This window comes from Molothrus aeneus, chromosome 8 (genome assembly GCF_037042795.1).
Source record: "Molothrus aeneus isolate 106 chromosome 8, BPBGC_Maene_1.0, whole genome shotgun sequence".
Lineage (NCBI taxonomy): Eukaryota > Metazoa > Chordata > Aves > Passeriformes > Icteridae > Molothrus > Molothrus aeneus.
Window position 1 is genome coordinate 1,988,303 of NC_089653.1, and position 16,852 is coordinate 2,005,154.

At 49.1% G+C, this 16,852-nt stretch overlaps 1 protein-coding gene across 1 annotated transcript in view; it reads left to right on the plus strand.

The window, feature by feature from the left end:
* The window catches only part of COL13A1 (collagen type XIII alpha 1 chain), a 54,015-nt gene that overhangs the window by 25,978 nt on the left and 11,185 nt on the right, over window positions 1-16,852 (plus strand). Inside the window, exons 17-31 of the mRNA XM_066554309.1 lie at window positions 1,413-1,445; window positions 2,012-2,038; window positions 5,028-5,081; window positions 6,130-6,216; window positions 6,670-6,723; window positions 6,911-6,955; window positions 7,548-7,616; window positions 8,579-8,602; window positions 8,974-9,027; window positions 9,702-9,746; window positions 10,014-10,166; window positions 10,934-11,032; window positions 12,905-12,946; window positions 13,431-13,457; window positions 14,697-14,777. Coding sequence (XP_066410406.1) covers window positions 1,413-1,445; window positions 2,012-2,038; window positions 5,028-5,081; window positions 6,130-6,216; window positions 6,670-6,723; window positions 6,911-6,955; window positions 7,548-7,616; window positions 8,579-8,602; window positions 8,974-9,027; window positions 9,702-9,746; window positions 10,014-10,166; window positions 10,934-11,032; window positions 12,905-12,946; window positions 13,431-13,457; window positions 14,697-14,777 — 894 coding nt within the window. The remainder of the gene's footprint in view (window positions 1-1,412; window positions 1,446-2,011; window positions 2,039-5,027; window positions 5,082-6,129; window positions 6,217-6,669; window positions 6,724-6,910; window positions 6,956-7,547; window positions 7,617-8,578; window positions 8,603-8,973; window positions 9,028-9,701; window positions 9,747-10,013; window positions 10,167-10,933; window positions 11,033-12,904; window positions 12,947-13,430; window positions 13,458-14,696; window positions 14,778-16,852) is intronic.

Sequence of the window (16,852 nt, forward strand, 5' to 3'; positions counted from 1 at the left end):
ATTTTGGAAATTGTCCCAGGTGAGCACTGCAGGTGTGTGTTAGCCCAGCTGGGATGAGCAGGGCTGCCCAGGTGGGAGCCTGGGCTAACACAGCAATGAATCAGGGTCAGTGTGTGAGCAGCCCTGCATGTCTGTGCATTGCACTTTGAGGGTAAATACTAGAAAATAACATGGTCTGCAGTCACTGCTGTTTGAAGGCTGAGAAATGAGGAACAGGCATCCCAAGGCTCTACAAAGTCCTAACCAAAGGCACTTACTGCACGTTATCCCTTTCATGACTCCAGCCTGTATTGGTTAAAACCTACTGACCCTGAGACAGTCTGGAATGCTTTTTCCCCCCATTTATTGCATAGAATCCCTGATCTCCATCTTCTGTCCTTGTGTTTTTTAGCTTTTGTCCCTGATTTCTGTTTCAGAAAGCTGAGAGGTATGATCCTGCTGCTCTCTGGCTCCCCACTCCTCCTTGTTTGAACTTTTATCAGCTTTTTTCACTTTGAACTTGGCTCCCAGTCCTCTGCACTGCCTCATGTGCTACATCCCACCCCCTCATATTTCCCAACTTCTAACACCACTTCACTCCCTCCCCCCTCCTTAGTTATCCCTCATATTTGCCTTTTTAACTGGACCTTTTCTAACCAGGGCCTGACTAATGCTAACACAGGGGATACAGAGATTTCAGAGAGGATGGATGACAGGGACAGCCTGCTCTTTGCATCAGTGCTGTTGAGGGCAGTGTGACAGTCCCTGTGGGAGCAGCTGCCTCCTGAGGCACCTGTCTGGATGGCAGGGCAAGGACACTCCAGGGTCCCATGGTGGTGGCTTGCTCTGCACTGCAGAATGACACCTGAATTGCAGTGCTTGGAAGTCTGGTTTTTCCTCTAAGGTGTCTGGCTTCAGAGCTCTCCTGGAAGCATTTTACTGCAGGGTTTGTCTTCTGTGATAAGAACAGGCTGAGGGGGAATAGCCAGGCCAAGGCTCTAGGGTATGAGCCAGCCTTTCTCAGGATGCTTGAGCTGAGCTATCTGGGCTCAAGCCTTGAGGAGGGGGTTTGGTCCTTGGTCTGTCTTTGCATCCCTCAGTTATTTGACACTGTTCTGCTTGTTGGCCTTTGCTTCACTTGCAGGACTGAACCAGGGGTGGTGGGGGTGTCAGTCTGTTTGTCTGGGTTGTGCTCATGGTGCCTGCCTTTGGAAGAGCTTTCTGGAACCCAGAGCCACTGCCATGGGTGAACAGCTGCTCAGGGAATGAAGATGTGTGCTGTGTGCTGTTACAGCATCACTTCTGAGCTGTGGAAAGGAGGAGATGTGGATTTTTACGTTTTTACTTTCACCGGACTGATACTGTTTCGTTTTAAAGAATGTGTGTCCGATTAATTTCAAACACGGTGTTGCTGTCTCTGCTCTCTCTGCCAGGGCGCTCCCGGGATGGCGGCCGCAGGGATGAAGGTCAGTTCTGGGCTGCAGTGCCTCGGCTTGGGCACGGGCTGGAGCTGGGAGAGCGCAGGGCGCTGCAGAATGGTCGGACAGCTCCCACTGATGGGGAATATCAGAACTGCCTCCTGTGGCAGAGGTACCAGACCTGCGTGCAGCCTCACCCCGGGTCTGCTGAGCTCGGATCGGCACAGCCTCCCCCGGCTGCACCCGCAGCCTTGCTCCTCTCCTGGGAAAACAGAGCAGGGAGTGGCAAATTCCTCTGTGCCGGCACACGAGTCTTGTCTTGCTCTGCTCTTTTGTATCTGGTAAACACCTGCAAGTACTGCAAGGTGGTTACTCTGTTCTATGGAAGCTGTGAGTCTGAGGTTTGGTGGTTTCTTATGGCAGCCTGGGAGCTGGCTAATGAAGATAAAAGAGGTTCCAGGCACAAAAATTTGCAACTGAAGCACTCTCAGCCTTTACTTACCAGCTAAGGCCCCCATAGATGAATGTTCTTTTCCCCACTCTGATAGCTCTAGGAGGATTTGTACTCTCTCCTCCTGGTTTCTCACTCTACTTTCCTGTCTCTTTCTCACCAGGGCGAGCCTGGGACTCCAGGAGAAAAGGTACTCTCAGGAGGTTTTGAGCATGCACTTCGGGTTGGTTTGTGTATTTCTGCCCTCCCTGAGCAGCTGAAGGAGCTGAGGAATGTCTGTGTGCTTCCCAGTGCCCAAATCCAGGGCCCAATGGCACCTGCCACTCTGAGCAAATTGGTAGTAGGATACAGTGATAGCCAGTGAGAAAGAGACCATACTGCAAATATTTCCCTCCTCCTGCTCATGTCTGTGTGTCACTACAGGACATGAAATAACACAAAGTGCACACACTGCTCTTCTCAAGGTAAAAAAGGGGGACTTTAGTTTTTGACTTTAACATTTATAGATTTCTAAGAGTGGCAGTGGATTGGAGGGTGACAGTGCCACCTCTCCAATGACACTGGACCAACAGTCCATCAAATTTTTCTTCTTTTATAAAAGAATGCAAAACAAGAAGTTATTTACAGAAAGTGTGTGAGAAAGTTCATTACAAGAATGTAAACATCAGAAGGCTTAGAAAAACTTAAAAAAATCAGAGCAAGATCTGTGTCCATGGGAATACCTTCCAACTTCCCTCTGCCCCTTCCCTTGTCCCCCTTGTGCCTCCCAGCACTTCTGTGCCCCAGAGCCTTCCCATGTCCCTGCAGAGGGCTGTCCCCTCCTGTGTCAGTGTGGAGTGACCTGCTGTGAGTTCCCAGAGCAGTACTGCTCTGTCACTGTCACATTTTCTGAAAAATCCCTTTGCCAGGATTTCTTCTCCTGCGAAGCTGAGAAGCCTCAGAGAAAAATGAAAACAATCATTATCTGATTTCTTCTCCTGTGTTTTGCTGCTTTGGAATGTGGTCTGGAGATTGTTTATCCAACAGGTGGTTGTTTGATTGGTTTCATGTGAGTTGTATTTAGTTAATGACCAATCACTGTCGGGTTGTGTCAGGACTCTGGAAAGAGTCACGAGTTTTTATTATCATTCTTTGTAGCCTTCTGCCTGTACCCTTTATTCTTTAGTATAGTATTCTTTAATATAATATAGTAACATAAAATAATAACTTAGCCTTCTAAGAACATGGAGTCAAATTCACTCATCTCTCCCCTTGCTGGAGTTGCCTACACATTCAGCACTGCCCCATCCCTCTCCATCCTGGAGCAGCTGCCTCCTCCCGTGTGAGGCTGGCTGGGTTATGTTACAGCACGTGACAGCCGTGTAACACAACGTTCTCTGTCTCTTTTCTTCCCCACCAAGGGAGATTCTGGAGTGCCAGGGAGGATGGGCCCCCCAGGTTTGCCAGGGAAGAGGGGGCAGCGGGTAGGACACTGCGTGTTTGGGCTGGGTGTCCCGGCAGTGCTGTGCTCCTGTATTGTGGTGCTTGCAGGGGACTGTGTGTGCTCTGCTGGCTCTGCCCCCCTGGTGAAGTGTGTGTTTGTGTGTTCCTGTCTGCCCTGACATCCCAGGGCAGCATGAGATGCCTGGGCTGCAGTCGTGTCCCGGGAACGATTGAGGACAGTGCCACTTCTCTTGACTCCAGAAATAACAGCCTAAACAGGGATCCAGTAATCTGACCTCCTTCCTCAAGAAATCCACTGCTTTGCACCCTGGTTCTGGCAGCACAGGATGTTTTCAGTAGCTCTTATGGACACGTGTATTCAAAACAGACCTTGAATGAAAAGTGACATACCAAAGCAGAATCAGGGAGTCACAGAGCCCTGGGACAGGATTAATAATTATATTTTTATAAAAACCTTCAATGCCAAACCTTTTCCTTGGGTATGAGGTCTCAAAAATGTTTTCTCTCTTTCCAGGGAGAGCATTAATTTAGCAATGTGCATGCTCTGGCAAGGAAAGAAAGCTGGGGGGAAGGGGGCTTGCAGGTGGCTGGAAGCCAAATTACCTTGGAGAAAGGGGTCACTGCACTCTAGAATTGCCTGACAAAAATATTGCTCCTAGTAGATTATTTTCCAGGGAGCCACCAGTGCATGTCTGTTCCTGGAGCATTGGTGCAAGTCCCCTGTGTGTCAGATGGGTGCCATTGAGCTCTGATGAGCAGCACAGCCTCTGCAGGCCAGCAGCATGGCCACCTGTGGGGCAAAGAGGGCTTGAGTTGTTCTGTATAATCTGTACAAGCTGCTGAGTCTTGGAGCTGTGGGGATAGGGGCTAAGAGCACACCTTTCCCTGGGGATGCATTTGAAACATCTCTTCAGGGTAACAGAAACCTCCAATGTCTCTGTCCTGGCAAAATGCAGACTCCCAGACAGGACACTGTGCCTGGAAACCATTCCACAGGGTGGAATGCTCTGCAGAGAACTTAACTTCAACATAGAGACCAGTAATTGAGCTCCAATATTGAAAATATGGCCCAGGTGTCATGGTGAACTGAGCAAAGCCACTTCACCAAGGGAATGCTGGGTGCTCTCCATTGCTCACTGGCCCTGGCATCCTCCATGGTGCCTCACACAGCTCAGCCTGCAGCTCTCCAGGCATCACCTTCCACAATCAGCTGCTGGCTTTGCCATTTCTGCCACTCCTGCCTTCACTGCTTCCATGGCCAGTGTGTGTCCCAGAGCTTGGCTGCCAGCTGAGATGCTGCACTGCTTGGGTTTGTTTGGGAGCATGATGAGGCTGGCATTTGGAGCTAGGGAAGAGGAGCAGGGCATGGAGAAAGTCCTGCACTCCAGCTAAAATTCACCCTGAGCAACAGCTTCTGTGGGCATGTGGCTCAGGGAAAGCCTGTGCAGGAGAAGGGACAGGGAAAAGTGTTCAGCTGACCAGAGGGATAAGGAGAATGCACAGTGGGGACCCTGGATCCCTTTCTCATTCACCTTCCTTTGGAGAGAAATGGCAGTGATGTGCAGAGATAGTCAAAAGGTTGGGCAAGAACATGTAATGTCTTGAGCTGGTACTGCTCAAGCTCTGTGCCCAAAATAAAATCCCTAGGGAAGGGAAAGAGGGTGTGGAACCAGGAGCAGATCACCAGGATGGAGAGCCTGCAGAGTCAGCCTTGACCATGTTCATTTTGCCAACAGGGTGAGAAGGGACGAGCTGGTGACCCTGGAATTCCTGGACTTCCTGGCCCAAAGGTTTGTCTCTCTCCTGAATTTCTTTTTTGTTTGTTTGTTTGGGGTTTTTTGTTTGGTTTTTTTTTTGTTTGTTTGTTTTGGTTTGGTTTTTTGGTGGGGCCACCCTCACCCCTTTTCCTCCCTCCCTCCTGTGCATTTCACACATTCTTAGCTGACTGTGGCAGCATGTCCTGCACTGCTCAGCTGAATGTCATCTTCAGTCAGGGGTGTGAGGGAGGCACACCAAAGATGCCTTTTTGTAGAAATTGCATGCCCTCATGCAATAAGGGGGATGTTGTGGTCCTGGGAGCAGGACCACGGAATTGTGTTCCAGTAGTTCCCCTTTAAAAGCATGACCCCAGATGTAACATGGCATTTCAGCCTCCCTCCTGCTCCAAGATCCATGGATGAGGAGGAGCTGGACTTTTGGGGAGCTGCACTGCTGTGCTCAGAGAGGCCCAGGGCAGGTCAGATAAAGCCAAGCTCTGAAACTGGTTTTTCCCCATGCTCTGAGATTTCCAGGTACAAATCACACCTTTCAAACCAGACTTCCACAGGGTGCTTTTCCTTTGGGAAGGGGACTGTGCACTGAATGCCAGTGGCCATTTCAGGAAGGGATGAGGGTGTAATGGCAAAGCTTTGCTGTTACTGCCTTATTATCTGCTCTGTGCAAAGGACATGGTGGCTACAGCTCCAGGGGGAGCATTCCAGAAGAAGCCATCATCAATCAGGTGGTTTAATCAGCTCAGTTTCATCAGCAGAAGAGCACAGGGTTCAAGGGGAGGCTGGGGGATGAGGGCTGTCCACAGGCAGCCTTGTGTTGCCTGGTGCAGCCAAAGGGATGAGCATGGCCCTGGCAGCTGGCAGAGCTCCACAAGGACCCTCAGCAGGAGCTGCTGTCCTGGTTCCTGGCCAGCTGCTGCCCCTGGAGCAGCTCTCTGGGCTATCAAGAGTCCAGCTGATGGATCTTGTCTTGGCTGCGTTTTTCTGAGCCAGTGTTTTAGCAAGTGAACTTACAGAGGTGCAGAGTCTGAGCTGAGACATGTGGATTGTTCTTCTTTGCAAACAGGGAGAGAAGGGAATTGCTGAGAATGCCTTGGTGGGAGCTAAAGGAGAACCTGGCCCTCCAGGTCTGCCTGGACCCCCTGGACCAAAGGTGAGTGATTGTTCCTTCACAGAGTTGTGTGTTGTGAGGGACTGTGCCCAGCACAAGGTGTGTGGGAAGGAGCAAAGGTTGTATTCATCTGTGCCCACCTCTGATCACCTGCTGGAGGGATACCAGGTTCTACAGAGTGTTCTAGTATTGTTGTTCTGTATGCTGCAGGTGAGAGAGTTTGTGAACTGTTTTTAGAAGGAAAATGCCCTTCTTGTGCTCAAATAATTGTGAGAAACCATTCTGAACACTCCCTCTGCACTGGGTGGAACAGAAGGGTGCCTGGTGGGCAGTGGCAGCAGGAGATTTGGGCTGCCTGAGGAGAAGGGAGCCCAGGAGGGGTGCTTGGCTGGTGCAGTTCTGCTGCTCTTCCTCCTGGAAATGCAAAGCCAGCAGTGGAGTTGCACCCTCTCAACACAACACAAACCCCTGCCTCTCCCTTTCTGTCCCTGTCAGGGAGAAGCTGGTGACATTGGTCAGCCTGGAGCTGCAGGATCACAGGGAGAAAAGGTAAGGAGTGCTTCTGCACAGCCCAGCTCTGATTCCCAGCTTCAGAGCTGCTCATTTGTGCCTGGGTGTACAAAACTTAGCTGAGAAGGAGAATTTTAAATCAAGCTGTCTAGCCCAGACTGCAGAGCAGGATTTCTGCAGTTCAAGAAAGTGAAGCTTTGCTAAAACTGTGAATTTCCTGTTTCAGGGGGAACGTGGTTCACCAGGAGACCAGGGACCCATGGGCCCAAGGGTAGGTGTTCCTTCACTGGCAGTTTTGGCCCTTCAGAGGGGTCTGAGGGTAGTGGGACCTCACTGACAGCCCAGATTGAGTCTTGCTGTGACTGAGGGTACTCACAGATGGGCAGTGGCTAAGTTTGAGGTGGGCTGTTCCTCCACTTTTCTCTACACCCTCAGCCCTACATTAGAGGAAAACATTCTCCACATTCTCCCAGGCCATGTCAGGGTGGCTCATTCATAGGAGGAGATGGGTTTGGACATCCCAGCCTGGACTCAGGCCCTTGACCTACCAGAAAAGGGCAGCAAGAGGGTGGATCCATGCACACATCTAACAATTGGTCAAACAATCCAGTTCCTGGATTCTGGCCTCAACTTCACCTCTTCCCAGAGTGCCAGCTTTGATGGCTGTGACATGGTGAGCTGAGCTGGGCTGGCTGCAATTCTGTAGAATCTCCGGCACTGCAGGGGCTTTCTTTAATAAATGAAAAACTGGGCACTGGTGAAATGGGCCCCTCTGAGCCCCCTTTTTCAGAATGAGCCACAGCTCTGAGCCCCCCCAGGGAAGGGCAGTCCCAGCCCCTGTCTCAACACCTGGTATTTTACAGGGTCCCAAAGGAGAGCCTGGGAAGGATGAAATGATGGACTATGATGGGAACATCAGTGAAGCTCTGCAGGTGAGCAGCTGCCCTGTCCTGTGAGGTGTCTGCTGGATGCTTGGCTATTTCCCAAAGGATGCAGGCAGGGAACAGTGCAGACCTGCTTCCTCAGCAGCAGCAGCCAAGGGAAGCTTTGGTTGTGCCACAGTCCCCTTCATCCCACAGCTCACTGCCTGCAGTGTTTTGGTGAATGCCTGTGCACTGGCTGTATTGTATTTGCAAGGACCCTTGTGGCAGGAAGGAATCATGACTCTGACTCCATGTTCTCAGAAGGCTAATTTATTATTTTATGATACTATATTATATTAAAAAATACTATACTATGCTAAAGATTACAGAAAATACACAGAATGCTAAAAATAATGAAAACTTGTGACTCTCCAGAGTCCTGACACAGTTTGGCCCCAATTGGCCAAAGAGTCAAAACAACTCACACTAAAATCCAATGAAACAATCACCTGTGGGTAAACAATCTTCAAACACATCCCACATGAGCACAGCACAGGAGAAGCAAATGAGATAAAAATTGTTTTCTTTTCTCTTAAAGGCTTCTCAGCTTCCCAAGAGCAAAGGGATTTTTCCAGAGAATGTGAATGCCACAGTGGCTGGGCTGGTGCAGTGACACTGGGGGACAGAGAGGTCACATGAATGTCCTGGGAGTGGCCCAGAGCATGGGGTGGGTGGTGAATAAAGTCACCAAAGCTTCCTCACAAGGAATGGGAGGAAGGAGTGCAGTGAGCTGGGCTGGCCTGGGCTCCACTGGGAAAATGGAGAAATTGTAGAATAACAGCTCTGTGGGACTTGGAGTGAGCTTTTAGTTTAGGTTTCTTTTGGGGTTTTTTTCCCCTCTTAATGTTGTAAGCTCCTTACTCATTTGAGCCAGTGTTACATTAATGGAGAACAAGCCAAGTCGAGGAAAAAGCTTAAGTTTTCCAATGGTTATTTTCTTTTTTAATTTTTCTCACCTTTTTTTCCCCTAGGAAATACGAACTTTGGCCTTGATGGTGAGTTCCTGCCCATGCTGTGGGGTTTTACACAAGTAGCCATATGTCCATCCTAAGCAGATGGCCTGACAATTTAGGTGCAGCTAAAACACTTGGCCTTTGCAATTGGGAGCTAAAGCTGGGGCAGCTGGCAGCTGAAAGAAGAGCTCATCTTGCCTTCTGATCCTGGCACTTGAATTCTAATCAGGGCTTTCATCTCTCTGCTTTAAGGGCTCATACATGCTGCTCAGAAGGAGCAGGGGCTCTCAGGGCTCTCCATTGCTCATCTTCCCAGCAAAATACGATTTTGGGAATCCCTTGGAATATTCCTCTGTGTTTGCCCCTTAAACTTAGGAAAATACAAATATGGAAATATTTTTTTCATTTTCTAGGGACCCCCAGGACGTCCAGGTGTGGCTGGGCCTCCAGGGCCACCAGGACAGAAGGTATTGTCCCAGTTCAGCTCTTGCAGACCTCAGAGAAACACAGGAGTGGCCCAGGCAGAATTCCCACCCCCAGCTCTTCCCAGTGCTCCTGTATTTCCTGTCCAGCACTATCAGACTGTCCTGCTGTCCTCTGCCACTCCTCCTCACACACAATAATATCCTGAAAATCTCTTTTCCCACAATGATAATGCCTAATCTGAAAGATGAAGGATGCTTTTTACTTGCCCTCCCCTTCAGGAAGCAGCTTGTGGGAACCAAACTGTGGGATTGTGTTGGCTGGGGACTGCATGGCTGCACTGGGAGCTGGCAGTCAGGATCAACAAGATGGGGAAAATGCTCAGCCAGTCACATAATGTGATGTTTCAACAGGGCTTTCCATGGGGTTTTTTTTTTGGTGTTTTTTGTGGTGTTTTTTTTTTTTTTTTTTTGTTATTTATTTGTTTTTGTTTTGTTGGTTGTTTGTTTTTTTTTTTTTTATTCTATGATTGCAGAAAAACCCAAGGGTTTCCATGTTTTATTTTTGATGATTACAGGAAAAATATTTGGATTTTTCCTGCTTTTTTTTTTCCTGTGAGTAGTCCATACAGACTATTTCTTCAATGCCTGCCTTTTTCACACAGAAGGAGTCAGAATAGCTGCTTTCAAAGTGCCAAAGTAACAATTCTGTGTTTCAGGGTGAAATTGGCTTGCCAGGTCCTCCAGGCCATGATGGAGAAAAGGTAAGGCACGATGCTCTTCCCTTCAGAGGCCTTACCTGGGCTCATCTCTGCCACTGACATCACACAGTTGCTTTTCCCATGAGGAAAAAAAGGATTTTGCTTCCCAGAAAGCAGCATTAATGGTTTGTCAGTGTCCTAACATCTGTCCTGGCAATGCTACTTTGTCCTGTCTCCCAAGGGTGTAGCTGGGAGGGAAAGCATGAGCAGAAAAAAGAGGCTCTGAGCCTTACTCTGGTGTAAGCTGTTTGTTGTGTGAATTTCATTTAGGGACCACGTGGCAAGCCTGGAGAAACGGGCCCCCCTGGGCCTCAGGGGCTGCCAGGGAAGGATGGACCTCCTGGGATGAAGGGAGAGCCAGGCCACGCTGGGGGCAGAGGAGAGAAGGGTGAGAAGGGAGAGCCAGGACAAGCAGGCTCACCGGTGAGTGAATCAAAGCCTCTCCAGGTCCTGCTGCCTGCCCAGGGCTGCCTGCCCCAGGGCTCCCTGCAAGGTGGGTGCTGCTGGCTCAGGTGCCACAGTTCAGGAGATCCTGCCTGCCTGGCATGTGTGCTGTCCTCCTGCTGGAGTGGCTGTCCTGCTCTCTGGGCACCGTGTGCCCTGCTCAGCTTGCTGCCTGTGTTCTGCTGGCACTGAAATGCTGCTGGGAGTGGGCAGGGTGAGTGTGAGAGGAGGCTGAGGCACCAGCACACCCCCTCTGGGAGGGCAGCTGCATGGGGAGCCCCTCACAACCCAGCCACTCACTGGGGCACAGTGCCCAGCACCAGTCTGTCCCCAGCACCAGTCTGTCCCCAGCACTGCTCAGGGGGATTTGTGCAATGATTTCCTGCCTCTCCATGGGATTGCCAGGATGAAGCTCCTGCTGTCTCAACAGCTGGCTGTGAGGAGTGATTGCTTGCATGGACTCCAGCAAACTGCATAACCCTGAGCAGAACCTGGAGGCAGGAAAGCAGCACCCCATCCCCACCCTGGGGACTGGAACATCCACAGAGACAGGAGGATGTTCAGCCATTGGTCCCTCTGCTTTCAATGCCAGTGAAGTCCTGCATTTCCCTGGATACTCAGTGGATGCCCAAGGTTTTCAGAGTACTCTTGGGATGACCAGAGCCAGTCTTGACTCTAATATTGATATGTTATATGTCTGCCTGACTTAGTTGTGCAAAACTCCACAAATCTTTCTTGATCTGTAGGGTCTAGATGGCCCCACTGGAGAGAAGGGAGAACAAGGTGACCAAGGGATGCCAGGACCATCAGGATTGCCAGGGCCCATTGGACTTCCAGGATTGACAGTAAGAATGGAAAAGAAAAGGCTGCTCTTTCCTTGGTAAAGAGAAAACAGCACAGAGCAGCACACGAGGGCTCATTTCCCAAAGTGCTGAGTGTCCTGGGAGCCTCAGAGCCCTCCCCCTTTGTTAGGGGTCACAGAATGTCCCTCAGGCTCCAGCAGCACACAGGGAATGTCAAACACATGGTGTGTTCCACCTCTCCTGGGGGAGCTGCTGAGCCAGCACAAGGGGGTGCACAGGCAGCCTCAGGGGAGCTCCAGAGCACAGCCAGAGGTGATGGGCTCTGCTGGTGTGTGCAGGGAGAAAAGGGGGAGCTGGGGGGACAAAGGGAATCCAGGAGAGCTGGGATGTGGCATTCTTTGGGTTCCCGGGACAAAGGAGGAACTGATGAATTTGACTCTAAGTTTTTAGAAGGTTAATTTATTATTTTATGTACTTATATCAAAGAATGCTATACTAAAGAATAGAGAAAGGATGCATCAGAAGGCTTAACAAGATGCTAATTAAAAACTTGTGACTGAGTCCCCAGAGTCCCAACAGAGCTGATGGTGATTGGTTATTAAGTAAAAACAATTCACATGAAACCAATCAAACATTCACCTGTTGGGTAAACAATCTCCAAACCACATTCCAAAGCAGCAAAACACAGGAGAAGCAATCAGATAATGATTGTTTTCATCCTTCTCTGAGGCTTCTCAGCTTCCCAGGAGAAGAAATCCTGGCAAAGGGATTTTTCAGAAAATGTGACAGTGACACTGGTAGGGCACTGCTCCCATGTCCCTGTGTGGTCTCAGCAGCAGGGGAGGGGTGATGTGGCAGCAGTGCTGCTGGAAACTGGGACACCCCCTCTGGTGACACCCCCTGGCTGGGGACAGCAAGCCTCATGCACCAGCACCTCTGGCTCCTGATCCCTCCTTTCCCTGACACAAGAACAGTCTGTCTCACCAGCCCCAAGCAATAAGGGATGCCTAGGGAAGAACAGGTCTTGGAAAGCATAACAAATACTTTCCTCAGCATTTGCAGTAAATTATTTCCTGGCAATTATTTGCATGTGTATATATACACATGTATTTTTTTTCCCCAAAGATTTTGGTGTTCTTGAATTTACCTGTTCTTCCCTCAGAGCTCACCCCTGGCTTTGGAGTGCCCTGCAGCAAGAAGTCCCACAGGCTACTGACACATGTGGAGCCAGGCACCTTCTTTAATATCTTTTGCTTTTTGACCCTATGTGGTATTTTTGGGGTCCCCCATCATGGGGAGGAAAGATGAATCTGACTTTGTTTTTAGAAGGCTAATTTATTATTTTATGATCTATATTATATTAAAGAATGCTATAGTAAACCATATTAAAGAATAGAGAAGGGATATAGACAGAAGGCTAAAAGATAATAATGAAAACTTGTGATTGGTCATTAAGTTAAAACAATTCATATGTTGGATAAACCATCTCCAGTAGCAAAACACAGGAGAAGCAAATGAGATAATACTGTTTTCTTTTTTTTTTTTCTGAGGCTTCTCAGCTTCCCAGGAGAAGAATCCTGGACAAGGGGATTTTTCAGAAAATGTGACAGTGACAACCCTATGCCTCCTTGTAGGAATGGTGGTAGAGAAGTGGAAGTGGACCTTTCTTTGGAAAAAACCTCACTGCTTTCCCTCCTCTTAAAGATTGGCAACTTTTACATAACCCTCCCCTGAGTGCTGCTGCTGCTTCCCAGCCACTCAGTCCTGGATTGCTGCTGCTTCCTAACACAGTCCTTAGGTGGAATCCAGGTTTCCCAGGCTGGCAGAGGAGCTCTGCTGTACCCTGTGTCCTTTCTCCCCCCTGAGCAGCCCCACTTTGGCCCTGAGGATGACTTCTCTTGCATTGCTTTCCAGGTGTCTGGGCCCCCTGGCCCCCAGGGCCCTCCAGGACCTCCAGTAAGTTTGAGTCATTCACCTGAGGAGCAAGGGAATGGGCATGGGATTAGAGCAGGCAGTGGCTGGGGAGGATTCTGTGTGGAGACAGCCAGAACCTCTTCACTGAAATGGGAACATGCTTGGCATCGCTGCCAAACCCACCCCCAGGGTAGGTCAGGGCTGGGAGGGCAAAGAAAGAAGGTTTTGTTAGCTGGAGATGAAAGGGAAGACAGTAGTGAGATGGGATGGATGGGATTAAAGGGATCAACTGCAGAAATTGTCTGAACAGCACCCCTGGCCCCCTGCCAGGGTGTGCTTGGCAAGAGGCTCCTGGGTGGAGGTGAGAACAGGACATGAAGTCCCCTTTCACAAATAAAGAGGCTTTGGGGCTGGGGGTTCCTGCCCCACAGAGCAAAACCTTTGCACTGCATGCTTCACTGGGATTCCTGGAGTTTAAAAACATCCTGAAACATTGCTTACATCTTGTCTCTCCTCCCAAATACAGGGTCTTCAGGGTGTCCCAGGACCCAAGGTAAGGGTACAAAGTATCACATGCTGTTGTTGTCCCAGGTGCTAGAATTCCCTTCAGTAACATCTTTGTAGTTCAGCTGGTATTTTTTCTTCCATCTTGGTAAGAGGATAAATCCTTCTGGATATTTTCTTGAAGGAAATGGATTAGCAGCTCTCATTTTAGGACCCAGAAAAATGGTCATTCCCTCCAGTTTTAACCCAGAGAAGTGGGAGTTCACTGGTTTGTGGAATTCTGACCATGAGAACACAGTTGAAATCTTTGGCTGGAGGGTGGAGGTCTGTACAGTGGGATGAATAGTTTGCCCCACAGTCCTAAGGAACTGAGCTCTAGCTAAAAATTAGTCTTAAAATTAGCCTGTACATTCTGTTGTAAAGCACTTGAGAACTTCACCATCCTTGGTGGTGAGAATCTTTCTAATCTCCATCTAAATGCTCAGCCTGCACCATTGGCTTGCTCCTTGTTTCCTACACAAAAAAAATAGGGGAGTAGAAATGTTCAAGGAGAGCTGCATATTTCTGGTGACATTCTGGGCAAAGATTGGAAAATGTGCAAAGTGTCTTAATTTTAATTATTCTTAGTATTTGGCCACGAGCATTGTTTGGGCACTAAAAGGGGTGGGTGTGTTTTAAAAAACCTCATGAACAGCAATGAGGAGGAAAAAAGTTTTGGGTACATTTTGAATTTAAGTAAAATGAGTATTATGTTTAATATTGCTTTATAGTTTATAATGGAGAATTTAAAATATACAGCTGGGAAAAGAATGCTGAAATTGTTTTTTTCTGCAATGTTGAAACTGATGCCATAGCATTTACAAAAGTCTCTCCAAAAATTATTTCTGTGTGATTTTTCTTCAAGGCTTGTAGACACCTGTCACTCACTTCCAGTGGATCCACATCTTAAAATGTAAACCCACTGTATCAGATAACTTCTGGTTATTTATATTTATATATAAATATATATACAGCAACAGCAGCAGGGAGAGCAGCACTGGAGTGAGCTCAGCTCTCCTCTGAACATCTTTATCTCAGGGCCTGAGTCTCCTCTGATTGCCACTGAGTTAAAAGAGGTGCTCCCACAGGGGCAATTGGAATGACAGTGCTTTTCTTCAGATTAGGCTGGGAATTGGGCTAGAGCATTGCCCTGCTGCCTCCTGCATTGCCAGTGCTCTCTGAGGGGAGGAATGTTTGTTATATAAGTGCTGTTCTGGTGGGTTTATTTTCTGCTCCATCCTTCCTTTAGGGGGAAGCAGGGATTGATGGAGTGAAAGGAGAGAAGGGTGCCCAGGGTGAAAAAGGAGACAGAGGGCCACTGGGATTACCCGTAAGTATCCAGGAAGCAAGCAGCACTTTGGGAGCCAAACTTAATGGCAGCTGTAAAAGGATCCCTCAATAGGACAGGCACGTGGGGATTTGCTATGTAAAGTCAGAGAAAGAGATGGTCTATAAATAACTGTGCCTTTGCTTTTTAAACCCAAAGCCTCGATTTCTGTGCTGAGCCTTCAGCTTCTGCATCTGTTGAATAGATGAGTGATCACTTTAGTTCCTCCTGCTTCTGGCAGGACTGGGGAAATCCAGCAATAGCTTTCCTGGGGGTTCTCTGCACTTGAGGGCAAGATGAGGGACATAAGTCAGAGATGTGGAAAGAGAAAAACCTTCCCCAGCCATTTGTGTCCTGGACTAAGCTTTGTACAAAGCATGGTGGTTCTTAGTGCAACCAGCTTTGATAGCTGGAACATTCCTGTCCCTTCTGCCATGGGATCAGCGCTCCCCCTGGCCCAGCTTGTCCTGCTGTGTGAGAGCTCAGCTCCATTAGCCTGGGGTTAGAGCACTGCTTGGCTTAGCAAGAGACATTGGGGCACAGTGTATTACAGAGGAGTTGCAGGAGCTGTAGATACAAACCTGATGATGAGTTGGTGATAGCCTAGTCCCACCCACACCATGAAAAGCACAGTAGACCTTCCCCCTTCCCCAAATGTACAAACACTGCAGAGTTCATCTCATGTGCTTGTTGTCCTGTGTTCAACCACCCAGATCCCTTGTCCCTGACTTTGGCTGAAATGTGTGTCTTTGTCTGTAAAATGTTTTCCTCCTTTAGTTGTGCAGAGCAGTGATTCCCTTCTAGAGCTTGGATGAATCCCCTCTGACTCCAGGCTCTCAGATGAGCCCAGCCTGAGCACATTCCCTGGGGCTCCAGGCAGAGCAGTGGGGAGGAAGGGCTGCTGCTTTTGGAGGGTTCACAGGCCAGGGATTGTGCCTCAGTGAAGCAGTGAGAAGTCAGAACCCAGTCCCCTGAGACATGCATGCAAATGGCAATTTTCTCTGTAAATGGTTATTTTCCCTCAAGCCTGTGGGGTATCCAGACAGGGGAAGGAGGCCCTTGTGACAGCCCAAGCAGAATCAGGCCAGCCATTATCCCAGCATCTCATCCTTGTGGCAGGGAATGTGCTAGCTGCTGCTCCTACAGCAGTGAGCCACATGGGGGTCCTTGGCTTTTCCCCTCACTCTTCCTGGGCTGTGGAGGTGGGAATACTGGCTCAGAAGGGCCTTCTTAGGAATGTTTTGTTGGGATCAGCAATATTGGCTGGCCAGCCAGGCAGCACAGCTCCTAAGATCAGATTACTGTGGAACTTGTACCCTTCTTCAGAGCCACTGAACTCTCTCCATAAGCTTTTCCATGCCTGATCCAGTGTATCTTCAGCCTGTCAAACCAAATGCAGTGCCAAGCAAGTTCTGAAATATTTCAGGCTGTAAAATCCTGAAGCTGGATCTGCTGCCTTTTTCTCTGACTTGGGGCTTGACATCCCACTGGAATTCCAGACCTGATTATCTGCAGTAGCCTTGGCTGACAGGGTGAGGAGCTTGTAATGCTCAAGTGGAGGAAAGCTCAGGATTTGGTACTTATATCCTACCACAGTTTCCCTCTCAACCACTGTCTGAGACAAGGCATGATGGGCCTTGGGCAGAACCACTGTTAGGCCTTGTAGATGAGGAAATTCAGGGCAGGAGCTGAGCAGACAGCAAGGGGCCACTTGATCTCAGGCTGGTGTAAATCTGCACTGGTGACACAGGGAGATGAGCCACCTGTTTCATAAGCCCCCAAACAACTGCATGTGGAGTGGAGCAAGCCTGCAGCTGACCTAGTGGGCACCACAAGCTCTGGGTTTCATGGTAGCAACTTGAACAGCTGATGGCTCTGCAGTGCCTGTAAATGCCTTGGTGAGCAGAGGCCTCTGAGCCTTGTGTCTCACCTGTGTTGCCCAGCCTGCCACAAAGGCAATGCAGATTCCAGCTCCACTGTCACATTTTCTTTTCACCACCTGTCATAGAACAGCTGCTTCCCCAGGAGTTTTCCTGGTGGCATTGAGTGAGGGAAATTTGCACTCTTAAGAGGATATG